Raw genomic sequence first — 23,064 nt, 5'->3', positions numbered from 1 at the left:
AACACACGTGAACCCAAGACGCCCTCTGCCCCCGCGAAGGAAGCAGAAGTAACAAGGACAAATCAAACTCCGTCAGCCAGGCCTGAGAAAATGTATATATATTTTTTTCCTTTTTGAATTTGAACCCCAAAAATATTCCAGGAAAAGAGGGGGAGGCCGGGCTGGGTCTCCTTCAATGGGCTTTTGCTTCCAAGGAGGACAGTGGGCTTGCTCCACACCCAGTACCAGCCCACCTGCCCCCGGCTTAGCCCCGGACGGGGAGAGGGCTGTGGTGGGGTGCGGCTGGGAGGAGGAGCCGGGCAGTGGTGCTCTGGGCTAAGTTGGGCTGAGGCTGGGGGAGGCTGCCCGTGTGCAGTCACCTTTGCCCAGTGACAGTCTCAAAGCTTGGCCAGGGCTAAGAAACTACACAGGCGTGGGTGGGGCCGTCTAAGCAGGAGGCTGCAGCCGGGGAGCTGAGGAGGCCCGGCCCTCCCCTTCTAACTGATGATCTGCCGAGGCCGCCCGTAGCCTGTCATGCCAGCCTGGGAAGCCCCTCTGTTGCTGCCCATCTGAAGACCAATGACGTGCTTTCCCTCCTGTAGCTGGCTCTCCGTGAATTCTCTCTTGTGCTCCTGGGCTTTCCTAAGAAAAAGAGGAACCAGGATAAAGACTGGTTAGAACTTACTGATCCCTTCCACCTGCTTTGTGACCCCTCTGGCTCCCTAGGCCAATCCCATTCCCTTATTTCCGCTGAGCACAGAAGAGCAGCAGAGGAGCCAAGAAGCATGAGCAGCGCTGGGGACGTAGCTCAGTGAGGGCACCGTGTAGCCCGCACTAGAGCCTGGTTCCACCCCAGTCCTGCGAGAAATAAAACCTGAAGGGCCCCTGTCCTCTCACTTGGTATCTTCCTGGCTCTCTGCATCCCCTGATCACTCCTACCGGCTGGCCAGCTCAAGCCACCCCGTCCCACAGAGAGCGCCAAGCACAAGGGCAAGAATCCCTGGTGGCCGCATACTTCATAAACCAGTTGGGATCACCACGGTAATGCCCGTCATTCTTGGTCACTGCCAAGCTGCCCAGCGCCATCAAGGTCCTCTGCACTGCTGCCAGGTCTTTGCCTGTGAGAAGAAAGAGCAACCAGGGGGCGAACTTAAGGACTGAATAGACAGAATTCCAGCCCAGGGCCTGCTTGTCTCAAAGAAATGGCCAAACCTGCAGCAGCAAGCACTGTCCCTGAAGCTCAGGTGGCTTCAGGGGATCCTACAGGAAGTCCCTGGGAGGGGTGTGGCAGGCTCTCAGCGTCATCTGCCCTGTACAGACTAGCAGACACCTGGCTGTGGGATATTTTGATGTTTCCCTCCCCTGGCCTGGAATCCTGTACTGTGTACCTTCGAAGAGGTCAACTGTCTGGAACATGTCTGTCTTGGTGACTCCATAGCCCTCAGCCGCTTTCAGGAACTGAGCCACCTGCTCCATCTGCTTGAAGACCATGGAGGGAGGGTTCTCGGGCACCTTCACTGGCTTGGAGCCCTCAGGATACAGGCTGTTCACCAGCTTGCTCAGAATCTGCCAGGCAGAGAACGCAGTTTGGCATTCACTCAATTCAGGGAACCTGTTCCGTGCCTGACAGGATGGCACCACCCCTACCCTCTCCCGAGGGTGCCACTCACCACGCCATTCTTCAGCCAGACCTGAAAGCCCAGGCGCCCGCGGTCAGGGCGACCCACATCAGAGCCACACTGCATTATGATCCACTCGACCAGCCGTTCCTCCAGCTCCTCGTCGTATTTCTTCTCAATTTTGGATTGCACTTCGCGGCTCATGCCGTAAGAAGGACCCTTATTGGCCATGATGGAACAGAGCTAGAGCAAGACAGGGCAAGAAAGAGGGAGGGTCACAAGGGCAGGGAACGGCTCTGCTTTCACTTGTGCCAAACAGGCCTAGCTCTGCGCAGGGCTCCCAGCCACCCTAGACATGGATCACGGCACTTCCCGTCTAGGCTGGAGGATTCTCTGAACTTGAACAGCAGGAAAGAGGTTATCGGAGCTTGAAGATCTAGAGCAGGGGTCTATAAACTCTGTGTAAAGAGCAAACAGTAAGCGGGTTTGGATGCTGGCACACACCTGCAATCCCAGCACCACTATGGGAGGCTGAAGCAGGAGGATCGAAAGTTCCTGTCCAGCCTGACTCCTGAATTTAATTTCTTTCTTTCTTTTTTTTTTTTTTTTTGTCTTTTTCCTTTTTTATCAGGATCGAATTCACGACTTGCCTGCTTACAAGGCAGGCACTTATGCTATATGCTGCTGAGCTAAATCCCCAGCCCCCTGAATTTAAAAGAAAGAGAAAGGGCCGGGAATTTAGCTCAGTGGCATAAGCGCCTGCCCGGCAAGCATCAGATTGTAAATTCGAACCCCGGTACCAAAAAAAAAAAAAAAAAAGAAAGAAAAAGAAAGTAGACAATAAATAGGCTCTGCCGGCCATGTATGTATGGTCTCCCCTTTGGCGATGTGAAAGCAGCCACAGACTATGTGTAAACAAGTAAGTTTAGCTGGCTCAGTGGTGTAGGCGCCTGCCTTGCAAGCACAGGGTCTGAATTTGATTGCCAGTACCAAAAAAAAAAAAAAAAAAAAAAGCTTCATTTACAAATATACAATAGCCGGGCATGGCGGCACATGCCTGTAATACCTACCAAAACTCAGGGACATAGAGGCTGAGGCAGGAGGATTACGTTGAGTTTGAGGCCAACCTGCTGCATAGTTAAATTCAGGTCCACTCTGCGCTACATAGTGAGACCCTATCTCAAAAAAAAAAAAACAGGCTAGATTTGGCCCATGGCTATTTTGACAGCCATGGCCTAGAGCATTTTATCGTTGCCAAGGCCAACCACAGAGGCACTGGAGAAGTCTTCCGGAGCTCAACTCTTTCACCAAGATCAAGTGCCAGGAGTCTACATCCAGCTAGGTATGAAATCACATTGTGCCTCCTCTTGAACAAACGACTAACTTACTTATCCTCTGGCCCAGAAGCTGGAAATACAAATTCAGCTCTTTGCCAGGCCCACCTAGCCTCTCTGCCTGCAGCCAAAGAGGCTCAGGCCAACCCACACCTGCCTAGGAAGCCGCCAGAGGCCGAATGTCCTCAGCAAAGCTGCTGCGTTTCCTCAGGGAACTAGCATGCAGGGGACTGCTGCGTCCCCAGCCGCTCCCATGCCCTCAGGTCCTCGCCGCTGCAGTAGTTTGAGGAATCAAAAAGTCAGAGTCCTCCAGGAATATCCTGGAGCCAAGAATCTGGCAGCCGGAGCATGGGAAGCCGGCCGGGCGCCATGCTGTCCCCAGGGCTGGGGCTGGCACTGGACAGCACAGGCAAGAGGAACCCGGCCTGGCCACAGGCATTGCCTTCAGATGGGTGGATTCTGCCCAGTGTTTGATGGGGTACTAAAGGAGGCCAAACCGAGCCCCTGGCCTCAAAGAGGTCAGAGGTCAGAGGTGGGGAGGGATGTAACGGGTTAGGATGGAAGCAGTGGGCATGCTCCCCATCCCCCCTTGGGAGGGCAGAGCCCTCTCCCCACCCGCACCCCCATGGGAAGCAGAGTAAATACTATCACGTCACTCGGGGCCCAGGCAGGCTGCCAAACTCCCACACCCTGCTGTCGGCGGACAGCCTTCCCCAGCTCCAGTTCCCCAGCTGCGCAGTGGGATGAGGGGTTCTAAGCTGCCAGTGTCTGGGGACCACCTTGCACACTGCCTGGACTTTATCAGTGCTCCCCTAAATGCATCTTCTGGAAGTGACAGGGGGCCGACCAGGCGTGGGCCGGGCAAGTCGTACAGTAGGTAGCCCCCACGGCCAGCCTCCACCGCTTCCAGATCGTTCCTGAAGACCAAGATGGGGAGAAAACACGAGAGGGCCTCATCGAAGTGCCAGCCCTCGGCCCCCTCACTCCTCTCTCAATCTGTTACCTTATCTGTGGCCCCCGCTGAGGGCGTGGTCCTCTGAGCTCTGCGAAGTCTGTCGGCACCGTGTCAGGCGGTGATGCCTGAGAGCACAAAGGTGTCCCTCTCTTCCTTACCCTGTCTGTGTTCCACCCTCTCCCCTTCAAGCCAAGGACCTCTGGGCAAGGAACTGTGGCTAAAAACCACAAGTAGAGCTGGATGTGGAAATGCATGCCCGTAATCCCACCATCTGGGAAACTGGGGCGGGAGTTCAAGCTCAGCCTGGACAACTTAACAAGACCCTGCCTCAAAAACACACGTCCATTGGGACCAAGCGTCTTGAGCCAACTCTTCCTGGCCTGCCTCCACCTAGCCCGTCTCAGCCTTTGCCCCACCATCCAAGCCAGGCTCCGCATCCTTGGGGGCCAGGCGGTCCCCCGCCCCACCCCCCTCACATCTGCCTTCCCCCCTCATGTCACCCACTGGGCACAGGAGGAGCACAGGGCAGGAGACTATGTCCCCCATGCACAGCTTTCTCAGGAGGGGACAGACAAACAGCACGGGTCATGGTGGCAGGAACAGAACACTGGCGATCCTAGTCTAGAGACAAGGTTTGAACTTTGGTCCGAGCAAGGGAGGGCAATGAAATGTGCCCAGGTCGCTTCCATCCAGTACCACTTTCTCCCCCATCTGGTCAAGAGGCCCAAGAAATGAATGCCTTCGAGTCCTCTGACGGCCCCTCCCCAGGCCCACCTTGGAGCTGCTGGGAGAGCAAAGCCCATCAGGGGACAACTGTGGGAGCCTTGTGTGTGTCCTCCTGTCCTGTGGCCCCCTCCTCAGGCCGCCCCTCCTCAAGGTGACTCAGGAGACAGGCTGGGCATGGAGAGAGCGGCAAGCAGAAGCCCAGAGCAGGCAGCACTGGACGCTCTCCAGGCCTGGTCGCTCCGTTCTCAGCATCTAAACACAGCCAACCGGAGCAAGAACACTGACCCCAAGCACTGCAGCTCTGAGGACGAGGAACAGAGGCCCGCTCCTCAGCGTGGCGTCCTCACTGGGACCCATCAGGCAGCAGCCACAAAGCCAGATCACCCAGACCCTTTGGGAAGGACCAAGGGTCCCAGGCCTGCCAGCTGTCACCCGGAGCTCCTCAGGGCAGTGGCCAAGCACCACCCCTGCCTGCAGTGGGAGTGACCCCCCTCTCAGACTGCGGGAGGAGCTGGAGCAGAAGGCCGCCCCCCTAGCCTGGCGCTGCAGTCTGCCATCCTGGCCAGCCCTCAGTCACTGAGCTCTGCGTGACCGGGGTGGTCGAGCCCATGCTTGGCATGTGCACGGTCCTGGGTAAACAGTCCTGTGATCCTTCCCCCTGCCTCCAGGGCTACCGGGGCAGTCCCACGTAGGAAGCAGCCACTGCGCTCCCAAGCCAGGGAACTCATGCCCCTCATCTCCATGGCCATCCTCCTGGGGGTGGATGGGCAACAGGACAGCAGAGCCCTGACCTAACCAGACAGTGCCTTGAACCTAACACAGCCTAAGGGTGAACTGTGGATGAAATGGGGAGCCTCCCCTACCCCTAACTATTCCCGCTAGATTTCTTTTGCACCAGTCAAGCCACCCTGGGTATTTCAGAGCCCCAGGCCACTCGGTATGAGATCGCAGACTCCGGATCCCATCCCATCTCCCCAGCTAGCACGGGCTCCTCCTCTGGAGACTGCCTGAGCAGAGGCATCCTCACTGCCTGAGAGGGTGGGCTTCCCGGCGGGGAGCACCCCGCCTGGGACACACCCTTCCTACCGTGCAGCTCCAGCCCAGCCTCCCCCAGGCACTCACGGGTTCCTAGGGCCTCAGGAGCAAGTGGTCTCCGCTTCCAAGTCGGGCGTGAGGACTCGGGGCGCCGGCTGGGTGAGGGGTTTAAAGGGCTGCCGCTGGGATGATCTCAGCCTCCCCCGCTGGCTCGCCCCTCGGGCCCCCTCCCTGCAGGAGGAGCCCGGCTCGTCCCCCTACCCCCAGCCCCCCCAGTGACTGCGCACAGGCTCCATATTTGGGGAAAGACACCAAGTTGGAGCAGACTGCCGGGGGGTGCCTGCGACATTCTCTGCGTGCTTGTGCTTTGGAGATGGAGCGGCCGGGGGCAAGCTGGCGGGAAAAGCCTTTTATGGGCAGGACCATGAAGGCCTTCCCTGCTGTCCGGACTTAGGCTGCTCCCTCTTCTCGGCTCCCTGCCCAAGGAGGAGTCCAAGACAGTCTGGCCAGAAAGAGAGGGGATCAGGGCTAGGAAGCCGGGGATTCCTGGGGTTTATGGGAGACAAACTGGTCCCCTTCTCTCAGGGGAACTAGCCTTTACTGAGGTCATGCTCTGCGCTAGGCACTTGGCAAAGACTCCCATTAATACAGCTATACTGGGAAGGCAGTCACTGTCCCCATTTTACAGATGAGAAAACCAAGGCTCACGGTGCATTCTCCCAAGACTGAGGAATGAGTTGCAGAAACCGGGTCTCCACCCACATGCAGGTGCCAGAGGGACAGTCACACTCTTGAAGTTGAGGAAGCCTTCAGTTAGGAAGCCTTGAGTTGGGCTGGGGTGTGAGGGTTCGGCAGCAGTGAAGTAACCCTGGCCTTACCCAGAGGGTACCTAAGGTCTGACAGGGCTAAAGACACGAGGGAGGTGGCTCAGAAGCCGCCGCTAGCTTCCCTCTTCCTCCTTCCTACCTGCCTGGGAAACTAGACCCCACCACCCCAGGAAGAAGACCCATTCAGATCCTGCGTGTACCCTGCTGCAGGTGTCTAGAGAAAGGAGAGGTTCGGGAAGGTGGGAGTCCTGGGGGCTGTGGCGGGGACACGACACACACACCCAGCACCACTGTGCCAAGCAGGGCTCCCCGGAGAGGCCCTCCAGGTTTGGCGGGATGGGGGTGGCGGGTGCCTGCTCAAAGTTCCGCCCACACAGGCAGCCTTGCCAACCTCGGAGCCTGTGGCGATGGAGCTACAGCGCCTCCCAGAGGCACTGTGTGGGCCAGCAGGAAGAGAAGCCAGAGAGGAGAAAACCACCTCCATTCCCAGATCCCCACACCCACCCCCTACCTTTGGTTGTGTCCTGAGTTCCCAGATTCTCTGGCCCCCATTTTGATTTCTGAGTCTTTTCAGAGCAAGTCAAAGCCACCCACCCAGAGCTACATTCCTAGTATTTTTTTTTTTGAGACAGGTTCTTACTAAGCTACTAAATTGAGCTTGAACTTGAACTCAGGCTTCCAGAGTGGAGATTACAAGCATGCACCACCATGCCTGGCTTACAGATGTTTCAAAATTCTCCACTTGACGCCGCCCATTATCCATCCCGGCCCCTCCACTGAGCGCCACCCCACATTGGTCCTGCAGCCTGTGAGCTGGGAATGCACCACAGAGGTGAAGCCGGTCTCAGCCTGGTGGGTAGGAACCAGCGGCCACTTGCCAGGGGGGTCTTAGAGGAAAGATGGCATTGCAAAGGCTTTTTCGGTTCTGAGCCTCTGCCCAGCAGTGCTTGCTGCAGGTGCAGCCCTGGAAAATTTTACCAAGTTCATGCTGTTGTCTGAGGCAGAGGAAAGACATGGGGAAAGCGTCCAGCCCTTTACTCAGTCTCAACGTCACCCAGGACAGGAGCGAAAACAAGGAACCGGGGGGCTGCATCTGGTTGTCTTTATTGAACGCATTCATTCATAGAAAACAGAAACAACCGTAGCATGGAAAGACATAAAACAGCTCTGAAACGAAGACCCAGAGCAGCCTCCCGTCCCAGCCAAAGGGGCGATAAAAACATGTCAGGGAGAGAAAACCACATTCCCACCCCAAGGCAGAAACCCAACCTGATTACCCTCATCCTTGGCATCTGGAATGGAGCGGGTGGGGTGAAGGGAACCAAGGACCAGAGCAGCCGGAGGGCCCAGAGCTGGGGCTAACTCCATGTAAACTCCAAGGCTTCTGCGTGTGTGCCTGACAACCTTGGCTGAAGGCTGGACGGACTCAAGCCAGCCCTGGGTCTCAGGGTGAGACCCAGGGCTGGGGACACGAGGGAAATGGCATGTCCCTTCCTTAAGCCCCTTTCTAAGATAGGCACTGGGGCGCCTGCAGCTGCGGAGGGGCAGGATGGGCTAGGCTCTTGGCACCACCCTCATCTGCCCTGGACATTCTTGGCAGTGTCAGTGGCACTGAAAGGCCCCATCTGGGGCTTGGCAGGACCGAGGACTCAGAAACGGCCCGATGCGTTGTTTCTCCTTCCAATCCCGGTGCTGGCATCCGTCTCGGAGGCTGACGAGGTGAAGAAGAAATGACCTCCAGATTCAGCCCCTCAGTCGGCGGAGGCTCTCAAACGGAGCTAAATGCCACTGCTGGAGAGCCAACCTGAGCACAGGACGGAGAGGGTGGAGCCTGTCCTGGGCCTCCTGTAGGCCTTAGCACCAGTTGGCCAGCCCCCCAAATCCCACACTGTATCCATCGTGGCTGACCAGAGCGGGCAGTGATGGCAGCGAGGTACAGCCCCAGAGAGAACGGGGCTCCGTGGCAGGACACAAACCAGGTCCTGGCCAGGGTCCTGGAGCAGAAGCATAGGAAGGACGGACTCCGGGTCCCAGGCGGAGGAGGAGGCGCAGGACGGGTAGAAGCAAGGCATGGAATGGGGCGGCTATCACCTTCCCTCCCCTCCTTCCTCCTTCCGAGAGACACACACAGCCGACAGACGGATGGGGGCCTACAGAGGCCCCAACACTGAGAAGAGAGCAGCAATTGGCCAAGGCCTGGGGTGTCAGGAGAGCAGGCCTCCTCTCTCGCACAGGGCAGCTGGAGGCTCAGTGCCCCCAGGACTGCAGAGCCTGGCCCTGGCTTACACCTCACTGTGCCATTCAGTACTGGGCAGCAGGGCTGGAGCTCGCAACCCCAGGACCACAGAGGTGCCCTGGCAGGTGACCAGGAGCAGCTCAGGGCCCCATGAGGTAAAGCAAGGGGCCCAGCTCCTGCTAGAAGACGTAGATCTTGTCCCGCTGCACGGTATCCAGGTCGTCGTCCAGCGTCAGCAACACCTATGGAGCAGGAGCAGACGTCGGGTCAGGTGCAGAAGGGGCAGCCTCTGCCTCTCCTTCTCCCTCCCCGCTCAAGCTGGGTGCGGCTTGTGTACCAGGAAGGACCCGAACATGGCGATGGAGGACAGGAAGTGCCAGATGTCGTGGTCATCAAAGAAGTCCAGGAGGATGCAGTCCCGATTGTGCTCCCTTGACTCTGCAGGAGTTTTCTGTGGGAGGAAGGCGCACAGCAGCCTGCTGAACCTGCTCCGCCCCTGCACCTGCTCCTCCTGCCAGCCCAGAGCACCCTGCGCCACCTCATCCCTGACCCGCTGCCCCCTCCCTGACCCGCTGCCCCCTCCCTGACCCGAGCCCCGCCTCTATGCCGCGGCCTCTTGGCCTCTTGTTACCAACGTTTCCCCAGGTTTGCTGCTTGGCTCCCCTTTTCTTTCAGGCTTATTCTCCTCCCTTCAGCAAACTCCCTATTTTTTTTTTTTTTAATATCTGGGATCAAACCCAGGATTGCACTCAAACTTGCAAGCTTCCTGCCTCAGTTTCCCGAGTGCTGGGTTACAGGCCTGCTTGGCCTCTTTCCCCTTTCCATGAACAGAAAGCTCTCACTCCCTGGAGATGCTTCACCTCAGAGACGCAGAACTCACTGCCTGCCTTGGCCCCACACTGCTCTCGTCTGGCCTGCGGGGGCACCATTTCTCCAAAGTTCTGGTGCCAAGTCCCAACACTGGCCTCAGGAGGACAACAGTCACAGTCATGCTCTGTGCTGCTCCAGGTCCTCCCTGGCCTGTCCACAGTCCCTACATTCACTGGTCATCTGCTGTGTCCATAGCTCCCTGCACTCGCTGAGGCCACAGACATGACCAAGACCTGCCCTACGGCAAGGAGCTGTAGTCTTGGCCTGGCTCCCAAATGTGCACACGTGCTGACCTCCGAATCTGCCTTCACCTGCTCCTCCTGCCTGCACCCTGCATCTCAGGCATCGCATTGTAAAGAGCAAGACACGAGCTGGGGGCTGGCAACACAGCAGTGCACAACACACGCTCAGCCTTGAGGCCCAGGTTTGATCCTCAGCATTAAAGAACAAAGAAGTGTCTTAAAGTAGATTACGAGAGCCTCAGGGGTAGAGACCACAGCGGACTGAGCTCTGAGCGCAGGCTGAAAGGGCTGCCACTCCCGGCCGTGTGCTCCTGGGAAGATCACTCGGCCCAGACTGAGCTGCCGCCTAAGTAAAACGGCAGGGGTGCAGGGGGCACCTCCACACTGGGGGATGAGGAGGGGCTACAGAAAGTGCTTTCCCAGTGGGCGAGCCGAGGTGAGCACCTACCTGCCAGGTGCTGAGTCCCTGGAAGAAGAAGAAGAGCGCAAAGCCCCAGACCACAGAGGTGCAGATGATGCAGAGCAGAGGGATGAGCTTGATCCGCTCCCCGCTCCGGAGCTGGGGAGGGGGAGGAGGAGGGGGAGGGGAGACGGCTGAGGGCCAGGCTTCAACCAAGGCCGCTGCCCAGCCTTTCCTGGACCCCGCTCCCCTCCCCTCCCGGGGCCTCTTGGCCCTCCAGACCTCATCCTTCAGGAAGCCGGCTTCAACTCAGCTTCTCCTCATAGAACCCAAAGCGGTCCCCACACTTGTGTCCTCCCCTGACACCACCCTCCCTGGGCCTCCAGGTCCCAGGACCCTGGTGCCAACAAAGGGTTCTGGCTGGGGCTCTCCTCCACACCGGGTGCTGTGGGGAGGGTCACTCAGGAGGCCCAAGCCCATCATGGGTTTTGACAGCCCACTTGTCTAAGCCCCACAATGCAAGGGGACCCCAGGCTGAGAGCTGAGAGTGGCCCAGGGCTTGCTCAGCGGTCAGCTCTAGCCTCCCTGCTCCTCAAACCTCGCTGGCATAAAATGGGTAGACAAAGTCTCACCCCGTCTCATGGCTGCCAGCAGACCACGTCCCCGCCACCCCCCCAGGCAGAGCAGCTGAGCGAAGAGGCTCGGCTCCTCCCCACCTTCATGATAATGTAGAAGGCGAAATAAAGCAGCAAGTTGCAGATGCCAATGGCCAGCAGGTACGAGGCAAAATCATTGGGGCGCATGATGAGCCCGTAGGCAGCCCTGCGAGGGAAGAGGGGACGGTGAACCGAGCACAGACCCAGAAGAGCCCTCTCCCTGGCTCCCACACCAGTCTTCATCATGAAGCTAGGCTGCGAAGCCCAGGGACTGGCACGCTCTCAGCCCCTGTTCCTCATGCCCAGCACCTAGAAGTTGTCCACATCCCCAGGGCAGCCGGTGGCTGGCCACGCCCACAGCTGTCTGCCCGGCCAGTGGCCACACTCACAGCGACCAGTTGATAATGTTGCCCATGACCAGCAGCACCATGCGGTCCTGGAGGGAAGCAGAGACATGGATACTGAGAGGGAGAAGAGAGACAGGGAGAGAAGTGGCAGAAGGCCCGAGTCAGCGAGTCCCCACTCCTGCCCCAGGTGCCCTGCTACGCTTCCCTGTCCCCACTGGAGGGAGAGGACAGTTGGAGGAGGAAGGGGCTGGGGAGCCGGGCGGGTACCACATAGAGGGGTCCGCTGCACTGCCGGATGCAGTCCGTGTAGACCACGTGGAGGATGCGACGGAAGATGCCCCAGTCTGCAAGGAGAAGAGCAAGGTGCTGAAGAGCACAGAGTACCGTCCTGCTGGGCCGCTGGCCTGTGCCAGCAGAGAGTCAGAGCCTTCAGAGGGCACAGCAGTCCGAGGTCATCTCAAACTCTGCACCTGAGGATTCCTCCAGGGTCCCCAGGAAAAGGATGGAACCCAGGGGTCTCCAGTGTCCAACTCCCCAAAGGCCACCACCCTGCATTCCAGGGGCTCCCCCGCCTTTCCACGCCCTGTGCTGGGCATGCCCTCACCCAGCTTCCAGCGGCCCATGTAATAGAGCTGTGTGCTGAGGAGCAGGGTGGCAATAATATGGATGACGGAGAAGACGATCCAGAATGCCGTGTTGCCTTTGCCGAAGACCTGTCAGGAGGCCGTGGGGCAGGCAGGGGTGAGGGGCGCCCAGGAAGGCCCCTTAGGGAAGGGGGTGGAGAGGCGGTGTGCATGCCCACAGGTGGGAATGTGCGTGTGCCTTTCCCATGGGGTGAGCAGGGCAGGCGGGTCCTCACCACGCCCAGGACGGAGAAGAAGATGACGATGGCCAAGCAGGCGTAGGCACTGTAGGCGCTGGCGTTGATGTCTGGGTGCCGCTTTTGGTAGAGCTTCAGCATGCAGAGTCCAGCGATCATGTACATAAACGATGTGTCTGGGTGGGGGACATGGAACACCTGGCAGGCCTCAGCAGAGAACTGCCAGCCCCAGCCATGCAGGAGGAGAGCCCCACGTGTCGTTACGGTGTGGAGTGACGCGGTGGGGGCAAGCTCTAGCCCCTTGCACCCCACTAATTGCACTCAGGGTCTGATGCCTCTTTAGTCTGAGCCCTTGAGCGCTACTCCTGACGGTTCTGTGCTTCTGCATGCCTTTACACATGGGAGGCCCATTCACCACGTGTGAGGACACACATGTGCCGTCTCGGCTGCCTCAGCCGTGGAGCTCTCTACAGAGCTGAGTCTTGCAGATCCCTCTGGTGATCCAGAGTGGTGCAGGGCTCAGGCCAGTCAGGCTCAGCCAAAGACTTACCGAACTGGAAATTGGTATAGTTGGGGCAGACGTGGTAGCAAGCACTAAGCAGCCCCTCCATCATCAGTGCCGTGCCCATGGCATAGAACAGACCGAAGTGTTTGGGAATCCCACATTCCTGGGGGGAGGCAAGGAAGGGAGGGTGAGGCGGGAAGGGAAGGGACCCGAAGAGGGCATCCTTTGAGGAGTAACACAAAAGGGGTGGGTCCAGTCAACAAGGCGTATGTGAAAGGCTGGGCAGAGAAGACAGGGCAAGGGGACCAGAGCAGGGAAGACTTGGGCAGGGCTGTGCTGGGCAGGGTAGGCCAGGCCAGGGCAGGGCTGAGGAGACAGAGCTAGCTTGGGGGAGGCAGAGCTAGTCTGGGCAAGGCCAAGCCTGCCAAAAAGGATGGACCAGAGCCAGGGCTCCAGAGTGCGTGCTGGAGCTGAGGCCTTGGCAGGTGGGCAGGTGCTCGCTCACCATGGCATAGAGGTCATTGCGCAGCAGGGCGCGGTTGTGGTTGATCTCCCGCTGCAGGATGATGAGCAGGAAGAGCAGCCCCAGGAGGATGTAGCCCAGGTTGCTGAGGATGTTGTTGAAGGCGCTACAGGGGCAATTCCAGGTGCACTGCGTTGGTCTCAGACCTGTTCTCTGGCCTGGGAGGGCATTCACAAAGCCCGCCCATTGCTGCCCTGGTGCCTGGCTCCCAGCACAATGCCCACCTGAGGTTGCCCAGCGGGTGGGCGCAGAGGAAGTTGTAGTAGCAGATGTCCTGATTCCCTGTGACGTTCACCACCTGCAGAGGGAGCGGGGCTGCTAACGTGCCCGGCTTAGCTCATAGCCCACGCCACAGTCTGGGCCCCAGTGGCTAGAATGCATATGCCACCATGGCTAGCTTGTATGCATGTGCCCTGGGCATCTACTTCTGAAAACAGAGGCACAATTACTGCCTCAGCCTCCTTAGGTGTGGCTGGAAGCCCTGAAGCATGACTGACGAGTTCTTGCCCCACAGTACAGAGAAAAGAGAAGGGAAACCAACACTTACAAAGTCCCATGACTTTTGATTCACAATTCCTACCACAGCGCTTTCAAACTGCTCAGAGAGGTCAAGTGATTTGCCTAAGGTCTCAGCTGACACAGCAGGGCTGGGACCTACGACCTGTGCTCACTGCAGAAGCCTGGCTTCGTGCGTTGGGGCTGAGTCCCAGACTGTGGCTCTCACCGTCTGGTAGGTGATCACCAGCTGCACCACAGGAAGGGCATAGAAGACAGCAATGGTGGCGATGTTCCTGAGGGGCAGGGAAGCAGCAGTGAGGTGGGCAGGACCTGAAGGTTCCCCACCCACCGTGACAGGGGCCCCCACCCGCCAGGCCCACCCACCAGAAGTAGATCTGGTACTTCTTTCGCAGAACACGCTTGTCCTTCCGAGCCAGGTCAGCCACATAAAGATATTGCTGGGGGGAGAAGAGGGGATAAGGGGGAACTCTTATTTATCTGCCACCCCAGAACCCCGGTGGGCCGACACCTAGGCCATCCCACTGCTGCAGGGCTGCTGCCACCCAGCTGGGGATTAGCTGGGGGGTCGATGTCACCTGGGGTCCACGCTCCCCCAGCTGAGCTCTTCCTCTGCTCCCCAACAGACCACAGAACATAGGACACCGGCCTCTGAACACAGGATACCCCGTCCTAAGAAAACCCTGCACGAGGCCGGCCCGTGCATGTCAGACCTTGGTGCGAATGACATTCTTGTCTGACTCGATGTCAGTCAGCGTGTCATAGTCGTCCTCTTCCACGGAGCTCATGGAGTCCAGTCGGGGACGAGTACCCACTGGCTCAAAGGCACGGTCTGGGAAGGCGGGAGGAAGGAATTGGATGGTGAGCACAAAACAGGAGGGCGCCCCACTTATCTGAGGCAACTGTCCAAATTACTATGTGCTGGGAAGAGGCAAATTGTGGGCCACAGCTCAGAGCAGGGTGAGGGGTGGGCGCAGACGCTGGGTGCTAAGAGGTGCTCCTAGCCAGCGGGGAGCAAGGGTGGGGCCCACAAAGAGGCGACCACAGAGGGACAGCCCCAGCTTGGCTCCCCTCCTGGCTCCCCTCCGGAGCTAGGGCTTCCCAGGCCAGGCAGACCCCAGGCCCTGCCCACAGGTAACAGGACGGAACTCGGCCAGTCACACTGATTACAAGGGGCCAGGCCCTGTGCATTCTGAGAGGACACTGCCCTGCCCCTCTGGGTAAAAAAGACCCAGCAGGCCTGGGGTACAGTCAAGGGCAAGAGGCTGCCTCTACGAAGAGCACCCTTCTTTATCCTCATCTTTCTCCCACCTTCAGAAGCTTCCTCCTGTGACCTCACCTAACCAAGTCCCCAAAAGCCAGAAGCCGGACCCTGGACGACCAGGTAAGGAAGGTGCTGGCAAAGAGGACAGCAAACTAGAACATCTGGCCTGCGGTAACTGAGGTGCCTCCCACCAGCACCAGGGACCAGGGCCTGTCGCGCTCAGAAGACACAAAGCCGGCATTACTGTATTAGATGGCAAGCCATGCGCCAAGCATCCTTCCAGTCCTGGAGCCAACAAGCTCCAGTCAACTGCCCTGGCAGGAGCTGATTGGCAGCCCCACGCTCTCCCCACGTCTACCCATGGCAATGCACAGCTGCCGCATCTGGCCAGGGGGGAGGCGCCGCTTGAACTGCTCGTGCCCTTCAAAGGAAAGGGAAAGTTACCAGGGGACTGCCGGGAAAAGAATGAGGGAGGAGAGGTGCAGGAGAACAGCAGGCCCTTCCCTGTACCAGCATCTAGCAGAAGAGGCAGCTGCCCACCATGTGTCACCCAGCCGACGCCGGCCCCGCACCACGCACCCTGCCTGCCTGGCCCACTCACCCTGGTAAGTGTAAGAGAGGTCCCCAGTACCGGTGCTGTCAACCAAAGCATCAGTGGATCCAGAGCCATTCTCTGCAGGGAACCGGTAAGTGGTGAGGGAAGAGGGCGTGGCCCCAGAGAAGGGGTCACCAGGCCCACCCCACAGGGCTCTGTGAAGCTGCAAGGGCCAGGGCCTCAGAAGGAGGCACGGCCTATCACTACCTCAGAGACTCAGCTAGGAGTGGGCAAGCACACTGTCCAGCTGGATACTTACCCAGGGAGCCATAGTTGTAACCCTCGTAAGAGGAGCTGCCAGGAAAGGAACCAGCCAGGACCCGAGGGTGACCTGCAATGAAAGGTTGCGACCCCCTCAGCCTCGGAAGCAGAGAGATCCAGAGCCAGGGGAGAGATGGAAGAATCCAGAAAAGAGCCACAGAGGAGCTACGCCAATGGCAAAAAGCAAGCACCTATCCAGGCAAACACACCACACTCCCACCACACCGCCACAGGCCTGATCCCCGGTGTGCCTCTCGATGGACACGAGCCACACCGTGTCTTTCCGACAGAGCAAAGTCAAGGGACCAACACATTCAAGCCACCAACCACAAGGACACACAGCATCTGGCTGCCCCCCCCCCCCAACAACCCAGGACATCAGCTCCCTCCCCCGGGACTGCAGCTCCTGCATCTGAGCTTACCAAGGAGAGAAGCTGAGAGAGAAGGGCCCAGCAGGAGGAAGACAGAAAAAGTAAGGGAGCATAGAGAGAGAGAGAGAGAGAGAGAGAATAGAATGTTAATAACCCCAGACACCGTGAGCTTGTACTGCCTGAGTTGGACAGACAGTGTAGATAAGATACAGAACAAGCAGATCAAGTGACAGCTTGGAGGGTGGTGTGTCAGGGTGGATGGCCACCAGGGTACACTGCAGCCTGAATAATCCAAAGCCCCCAGCACTTCCTCCTCAGCCACCCACCACTGGCCCTCCCACCACTGGCCCTCCATGCAACTCCTGCCCGTCCCACCCTAGCGCCCTGGAGGTACCACTTTCTGGGCAGACTCGGTCTATGGACAGTAAAAGGGTCTTCTTCTTCTGCCTGCAGGGAGAGAATCCAGAGGACAGGTGGATGGGCCAGGATGAGGGTCACTCTGTGCTGGGCTGGCTGGCCTTCCTTCTGCCTCGCCACCCAATTGTGATCCTTACAAGGCTGTCCTCCCACCTTGATCAGGGGTGCTCCCATGCTGGGGAGCAACTCAGGCTATCCCTGCTTAGGAAGGAGATTCCAGAGATTCAGCGGATGTCACACCCTCTGAGGGACCAGCCTTGCTGGAGGATGGTTAGGCCACCCTGAGCAACATCAGGTCCTGCCAGCCAATCTCCACCACGCCCCTATTCGCCAACCCAGAGCAAGGGAGGCCCAGCAGCCCCATCTTACCTCCAGTTCTCCCAACAGGCCAGGAGGACAGTCAACAGGTAGAAGGAGAGAAATATCCCCAGGCAAAAAAGCATCCCACCAACATAGGCCTCGGCTGCAAGGAAAGCAGCAGGAGGGCAAAGATGTCCAACACTGCCCTCCATGGTAGCCAGGGCACTTCATGATACAGCTTCTCCACGAGACCATCGCATCTCCCCTCACATGTAAGACTCAAGGTGCACAACTGGCAACTTCCCAAATGCCTCAGATTCTGACACTGTTTTGTCTTTGCTCATGTTGTTTCTTTTTTTTTGTTGTTTTGTTTTGTTTGAGGCAGCGTCTCACTATGTAGCCCAGGCTGGCTTTGAACTCATGGTGATCCTTCCTGGCTCAACCTCTGGGAGTGCTGGGATTACGGGCATGCACCACTGTGCCCAGTTTATGTTGCTTCTTATGCTAGAATTTCCTATTTCTTGAAAACTCCATCAACTTAACTTTTAAACCCCATCCTGGGACTGTGCCCTCCAAGAAATCTTCTCCGTCCTTCGCTCCCACAGTGATCACCTCCTGTCCCTCTGCACACAGTCTCCTCACGAACCGTGGCCTGTAGCCCGCTGCGGTGCTGCACACCTGTAATGCCAGCACTCACAAGGCTGCGGCAGAAGGGACCCAAGTTCAAGGCCAGCCTGGGCCACGCAGCAACTTCAAGGTCAATATGGACTATCTAGTAAGACACTATCTCAAAAAGAAAGAAAGAGACAGGAAGGAAGGAAAAGGGGAGGGAAAGAGAGAGGAGGAGGAGGGAAGTACAAAGGAGAGAGGGAAAAAAGGAAACAGCCACAGCACCTGGCATACGGGAGGCGCCAAAAATAAAAGCCACACAGGAGAGGCTGGTTTCCCTTACTTTTACCTTACATTCTGTAGTCTATAATCCCTTATTTTTACCTTATATTCTGTAGCTTATACATGGTGCCATTTAATCACCCAGTAAATATTCACTGAACACTGACCAAGGCCCTGAATTTTGCTAATTTTTTTTTTTTTTTGTCTTTTTTGAGATGGCGTCTGCTATGCACTTCAGGCTGGCCTTGAGCTCACTTTGTAGCCCAGGCTGGTCTCACAACGATCCTCCCACCTCAGCCTCCCGAGTGCTGGGATTACAGGCATGAGCCACCACACCGGGCACGAATTTTGCTAATTTTGTACTAAGTCTCTCAACTGGCCTAACAGGACTAACTTTAAGACTCCTATCACAGAGACAGAGAAGCCAAAGCTTGATGAGATTACACTGCCCCTAAGTGCAGAGTGGACTAGAACTCTGCTCTTCAGTCTTGGGTCATGGACTCTGTGCCCCATCTCCCTGCCAGGGACACCTGCTCCTTCCAAACTGGCTGTCTGGACAGTCCTCGACACCCTGGCCACATGGAGAATACCCTCGGCCCTGGGTCTGGGAGGGAGAGACAGGAGACCCGCCCCACCCACTTAGTCACCCACACTCACATGTGACTGCTTTGGACACCAGTACTGACAGGGTTTTCTGGCGGTGCCCTTGATCGACCGGTTCACCTGCAAGTAAAATGTCAAAGTGGAGCTTGGCGAGAACCAGAGCGAGCCAGCGTTGGAGAGTCGGGGGCCAGAGCCCCACGTCCCCTCAGATCCGCCAACAGCCACGCAGCCTCTTCCAGCTCCCAAGAAGCCAACAAGCAGGCCCCAACCTCAGCCAGCACCGAGGCACAAAGGGTACCTTCTACAAAGGGGTAGTAGGGCAGGGAACCCCCGCAGGCCTGGTCTTCGGTCTTCACCACCACCACCACGTAAAAGCTGTTGCTGGGGAAATCTTTGCGCTGCAGGGTGAGGAAGAGGAGAAGGACCATGGTCACGGCCACCACTCTTTTCTGACATTTACTTTGGGTCAGATACGATGCTAGGGTCTTTACACGGATTACTGATTCCTCATAAAATATTATTTCTTGGTTCTGGGAACTGAACACAGGGCCCTCACACTGAGCTGTACCTCACCACTTCTTTTGTATTTTTATTCTGAGACAAAGTTCAGGTAAGCTGCCCAAGCAGGACTCAAACTGGCGCTCTTCCAGCTTCAGCTAGGCAAGAAGCTGGGACTCTAGGCACACAGCACTGAGCCTCACGACAGAGGGTATAGTTCAAGTCACGTACCCTGGGAACCCAAAGCTACGGGTATTGGCTAAGATTCAGCCTTGTTCGGAGCAGGAATGGGGCAGGGGAAAAGGGCCAGGGCTTGGCAAGTCACCCAGCCTTCAGCCAACCGTGTCTCCCCAAAGGCCACGTGTGTGTATGTCCCACCTGCACAGTGATGGCTGCCTTCTTGGTCATAGTCTGGTACATGCCGATAAAGGCGACGTTGTTGTCCAGGTCGTAGACAGGGCACTGCGGAGGAAGGAGGGGAAAGGCAGAAGGAGCGGGGCCTGGGCTCTGTCCCCTCTCTTTAGCGATGCTGCTACCCAGTGACGAGAGGAAGAGGACAGGCAACTTACCAGGACATCCTGGATGGAGATGACTGAGCAGGGAAAGGCCTTGTAGGAGGTCACCTTGACAATCACCGAATCCACTCCCTCAGGAAACTCATACTTGAAGTACTGAGGGCATAGAAGGGCAGAGAGAGCCCCATGTTGTGAGGCTGCCCTCTTCGCCCCTTGGGCCCGGTCCCAGAATCCTCTGGGTCAGGCAGAGGAGGCTCTCCAGGCAAAAGGGCCTTGATTATAAGCAGCCTCACTGGGTACTCAGGATAGTGCCTGACAGGCAAGAGTCGGAAAGGTGGCAACTAGACTCGTGTCTTTGCAGTGTCCTGCTCTGTCCCTCACCACTGCAGGGCTGCAGCTCCTGCTTCAGGAGAGCCCCTCCATGGAGAATGCAGCCACTCCCAGCTAGACCACCATGGACCATTCCTACTCTCAATTCATACCTCTGGGTGTCCCCTGATGAGGGCGGGGATGACGAGGACGGAGGATTTTACCTGGGGCTGGGCTGCGGTGGTGTTGAAGCTAAACTGCTCCCCAGTCCTACAGGGCACAGAAGGACCTCTATGTCACTCCCAGAGCGTGAAAGGGAAGTCAGTCCCCACAGTGCCCCTCGCTCTACCCCACAGACCTGAGCACAAAGTCATCTATGCGGCTGACCCGGAGCTGATACGTGGTGTTGACTGGTGACAGCGTGGACACATCCACATAGAAGAACTGGACTTCAGACTCGTTCTTGGTAGGGGGTTGACACAGTGTTCGCTCAACTTTCTGGTAGAGGTACTTGCGCTGAAACCTAGAGCCCAGAGCAAGTGGCTGCTATTCCAGCCAGCCTGACACTCCAGAGGAGCGAGGTCCCCGTTCTTGCAGTCAGGTTCCCACCACATCCAAGGCCTTAGGCTGGTAAGCCCCAAGCTAGCTGGCTTGTCCTCCAGGCCACTGACCAGCCTCGATCACAGGAAGTGGGAGAAGCAGGGGGGCTCCTGATGAGGTTCTGAGCAAGGACTGGCCTAAGCCAACCCCCCCAGACCCCAGGTCCTACTCACAGCCCTCGCAGGATTAGGGGCACCTGGAAGGACACCACAGCCTCCTTCTGGCGGACCACAAACAGCAAAGGCGCTCCCTTCTGCTTGTTCAGGACGTTCACAGACACACGCACACCCTCTGTCTGCAAACAACAAGGAAATGTCCTCACATTTCTGCCCCGGCCCTAACATAAGGCGCCAGAGACTGTGAGCCCTGCCCTGCCCTCCCTCCTCCACCCTGGCCAGTCTGGAAAGCCACCAACACTCTGCCTGCCAGAACAAGGCCCATCTCCGGGAAGGACTGGTGCCGGGTGAGAGGAGAGGCTCAGGAAGAGGCTGACTCTCAGGCAGCGGGACCTGGGCACTGGCAAGGACCGTGGGTGTCTTCCAGATACCCATTTCACCCATGTGCACAGGATGCACATGCCTGTGCACACATGCACATGTACACCCAGGAGAAGAGCAAGAAGTGATCACCTTCCTTGTGAGCCAAGAAACCAGCGGCAGGCTCTGGTTCAACAACAGAACTGCGGCCAGAGCCCAGCAGGGATGGGGTTAGAGCAATGATCCGGGGAAGGGAGAAATGTTGAAAGCCAAGTTATATCTTTAGCTGTGACCAGAAACAGGACTGTAGAAGAGTCACTCCTCATTACTGCGTCTGTTTCCCGCTTTGTAAAATAATATTCTCAGCGCTAGAGGAAGGTACTGTACATCAGGCAGTGGGAACTCAAAAAGTCCTCCGAATAGTTGCACATGGGATGCCAAAACCCACGGCTTAAGGTTAAGGTAGCATTTCCCAAAGAAGTAGACACTGCAGCTCTCTATCTGGGTGAGCCCAGATATAGGTAAGAGAGCTAAGGACTCCAAGCAGGAAGAAATCACACTTCAGGGGACAGGCACCGAAGGCAGAGCCTAACTTGCTGGAAACCAAACCCTCTCCATCCAAGGGGAAAAAAATATTCCCAAACTGTCCATTTTCAACTCTACTGCTTCCCAGTAAATGAATCCAGTTCTGGGGAGAGATGAGACAGCCCAGCTGCAAGAAGTCCCCCACGCTGCTCTGCCTCGGGGCAAGACTTCCCAGACCTAGCTACACCCAGTCTCAACTTCCAAGGCTGGCAAGAAATGAAGAGAACTTCGGGAGAAGCCAGGCACACAGCGAGGCTGAGGCAGGAGGTGAGAAGTCCACAGCCAGTCTGCTACATAAGAAGTTCAAGACCAGCTTGAACTGACCAGTGAATTCTTGTCTCAAAAAAAGAAAGAAGATGGGGCTGGGAAGTTAGCTCCGTGGCATAAGCGCCTGCCTTGCAAGTGCATGGTCCTGAGTTTGATCTGGTACCAATTTAAAAAAAAAAACAAAGAAGAGCAAGATGAAGAGGAAGGGAGGAGGAGAAGGAGACAGAGGATGAAGGGGGAGGAAGTCGTGGTTAAGTTGGTTGGGTGAGATGGATTCTTCACAGGGCACAAGCTATCCTTCTCTTGCTACCCAACCTGCAGTTGGCCTTATCTCTGCCACCCTTAACTTACAGGACCAATTGGCCTTTTCTCAGCAGGAAAATCTTGCATTTATCTCCCAGAGAATCTCTGCAGTTCTGGGCCTGTCTCTTCTGGAGTTCTCGGGACAAATCTAGGAGCAAGCTTCTTGCCCTTTCCTACCTGGACCACACAGGGCTGCCAGGTTCTTAAGGTTAGGGTAGGAAGCAGGCCAGACCTGCTGAGAACAAGCTGGTCCACGGAGGGAAGGGATGGAAGAGAAGGCTAAGGAACAACTTCAAAAACTGTCCAGAACTGGGTGTGGCGGGGGACCACTGTAATCCCAGTACTAGGGAGGCTAAAGTGGGTTCAAGGCCAGCCTGGGCTACACACAGTGAGGTCCAGCCCGAGCTAAACAGCGAGACCCGGTCCAAAACAAAACAAAACAACAAAACCCTGTCCAGATGGAGCTGCAGAGAAACACTGGTGGCACAGGAAGGACCGCCGAGGAGACTCCAGCGCGGATCCGGGAAGCAACCCGCCGCACAGCCGGCTCGGTGGCCTCGCCCTGCCCGCTCACCCCTCACCTCCAGCCTCCAGCCCCCAGCCAGCCCAGCCCAGGCTCACCCGGTTGCGGGTCACAGTGTGGTTGAAGGTGTAGATGTTGACCAGCTCGCTGTTGACCTCATCCACGTACATGCGCTCAAACTCAGCGTCTTTCTGCGAGACGTTTTTGGGCCCCAGGACCCCCATATGGCTCTGGACCGAGGCCGCCAGGAGCACCAAGAAGGGCAAGCCCGGAGCGAACATGGCCCCGGAAGGGCGGCAGAGGCGGCAGCGGCGGTGAGGGCGGCGGCGACAGGCGACAGGACACCTCCGGGACGGGCTGCGGCTGCGGCCGCAGGTTCCAGCATCTCACCAGGACCAGAACTTTAACCCCGGCCCGAGATTAGGAAACGTCCCTCCCTGCGCCGCGGAGGCGCTCCGGGGCGCGGGCGGAGGGCCGCGTGGGCAGGCGGGTGGGGGCTCCGGGGAGGGACCCCGCTCGCGGGGGGCTGCGCGCGGCCCCGCGATGCCCCCGCTCCCGGCCAGGCCCGGGAGACCAGGCCGGCTGGTGGCCGGGAGCCCGGGGACGCCGGGAGGGAGGGAGCCGGCGGCGGGGCGGCCACGGGGAAGGGGACGGGGAGGGCGAGGGGCGCGAGGGGTGGCGGCGCCGGGACGCCGC

At 57.8% G+C, this 23,064-nt stretch overlaps 2 protein-coding genes across 3 annotated transcripts; both read right to left on the bottom strand.

Moving 5' to 3' along the window:
* Window positions 1-83: 83 nt before the first annotated feature.
* On the bottom strand, window positions 84-5,910 carry Tagln (transgelin). Its single transcript, XM_003472808.5, has 5 exons — window positions 5,736-5,910; window positions 1,650-1,841; window positions 1,368-1,545; window positions 995-1,097; window positions 84-621 (listed from the first exon to the last, which is right to left on the bottom strand). Exons 2-5 carry the CDS (start codon window positions 1,827-1,829, stop codon window positions 477-479), a joined length of 606 nt encoding a protein of 201 aa, XP_003472856.1. The 5' UTR covers window positions 1,830-1,841; window positions 5,736-5,910; the 3' UTR covers window positions 84-476.
* Window positions 5,911-7,563: 1,653 nt separating this feature from the next.
* On the bottom strand, window positions 7,564-23,064 carry Sidt2 (SID1 transmembrane family member 2). Of its 2 annotated transcripts, XM_003472668.5 has the most exons (26): window positions 22,467-23,059; window positions 20,388-20,509; window positions 19,973-20,137; window positions 19,839-19,884; window positions 19,360-19,461; window positions 19,169-19,252; window positions 18,591-18,690; window positions 18,347-18,412; window positions 16,868-16,961; window positions 16,476-16,528; window positions 15,709-15,780; window positions 15,456-15,527; window positions 14,304-14,422; window positions 13,957-14,030; window positions 13,799-13,865; window positions 13,299-13,372; window positions 13,057-13,180; window positions 12,597-12,714; window positions 12,086-12,222; window positions 11,831-11,939; window positions 11,494-11,570; window positions 11,269-11,315; window positions 10,940-11,045; window positions 10,272-10,382; window positions 9,049-9,162; window positions 7,564-8,953 (listed from the first exon to the last, which is right to left on the bottom strand). In XM_003472668.5, the coding sequence occupies exons 1-26, from the start codon at window positions 22,647-22,649 to the stop codon at window positions 8,891-8,893; spliced, it is 2,499 nt and encodes an 832-aa protein (XP_003472716.2). In that variant the 5' UTR covers window positions 22,650-23,059; the 3' UTR covers window positions 7,564-8,890. The 2 variants fall into 2 exon arrangements, 1 of the variants encoding a protein (XP_003472716.2); XR_010049655.1 differs by lacking the exons at window positions 7,564-8,953; window positions 9,049-9,162 and having other exon boundaries at window positions 11,269-11,340; window positions 22,467-23,064.

Source organism: Cavia porcellus, unplaced genomic scaffold (genome assembly GCF_034190915.1).
Source record: "Cavia porcellus strain 051 isolate PalLab524CR breed Dunkin Hartley unplaced genomic scaffold, mCavPor4.1 scaffold_9, whole genome shotgun sequence".
NCBI lineage: Eukaryota > Metazoa > Chordata > Mammalia > Rodentia > Caviidae > Cavia > Cavia porcellus.
The sequence above is the reverse complement of the archived record's forward strand: the minus strand, read 5'-3'. Positions and strand labels throughout refer to the sequence as shown.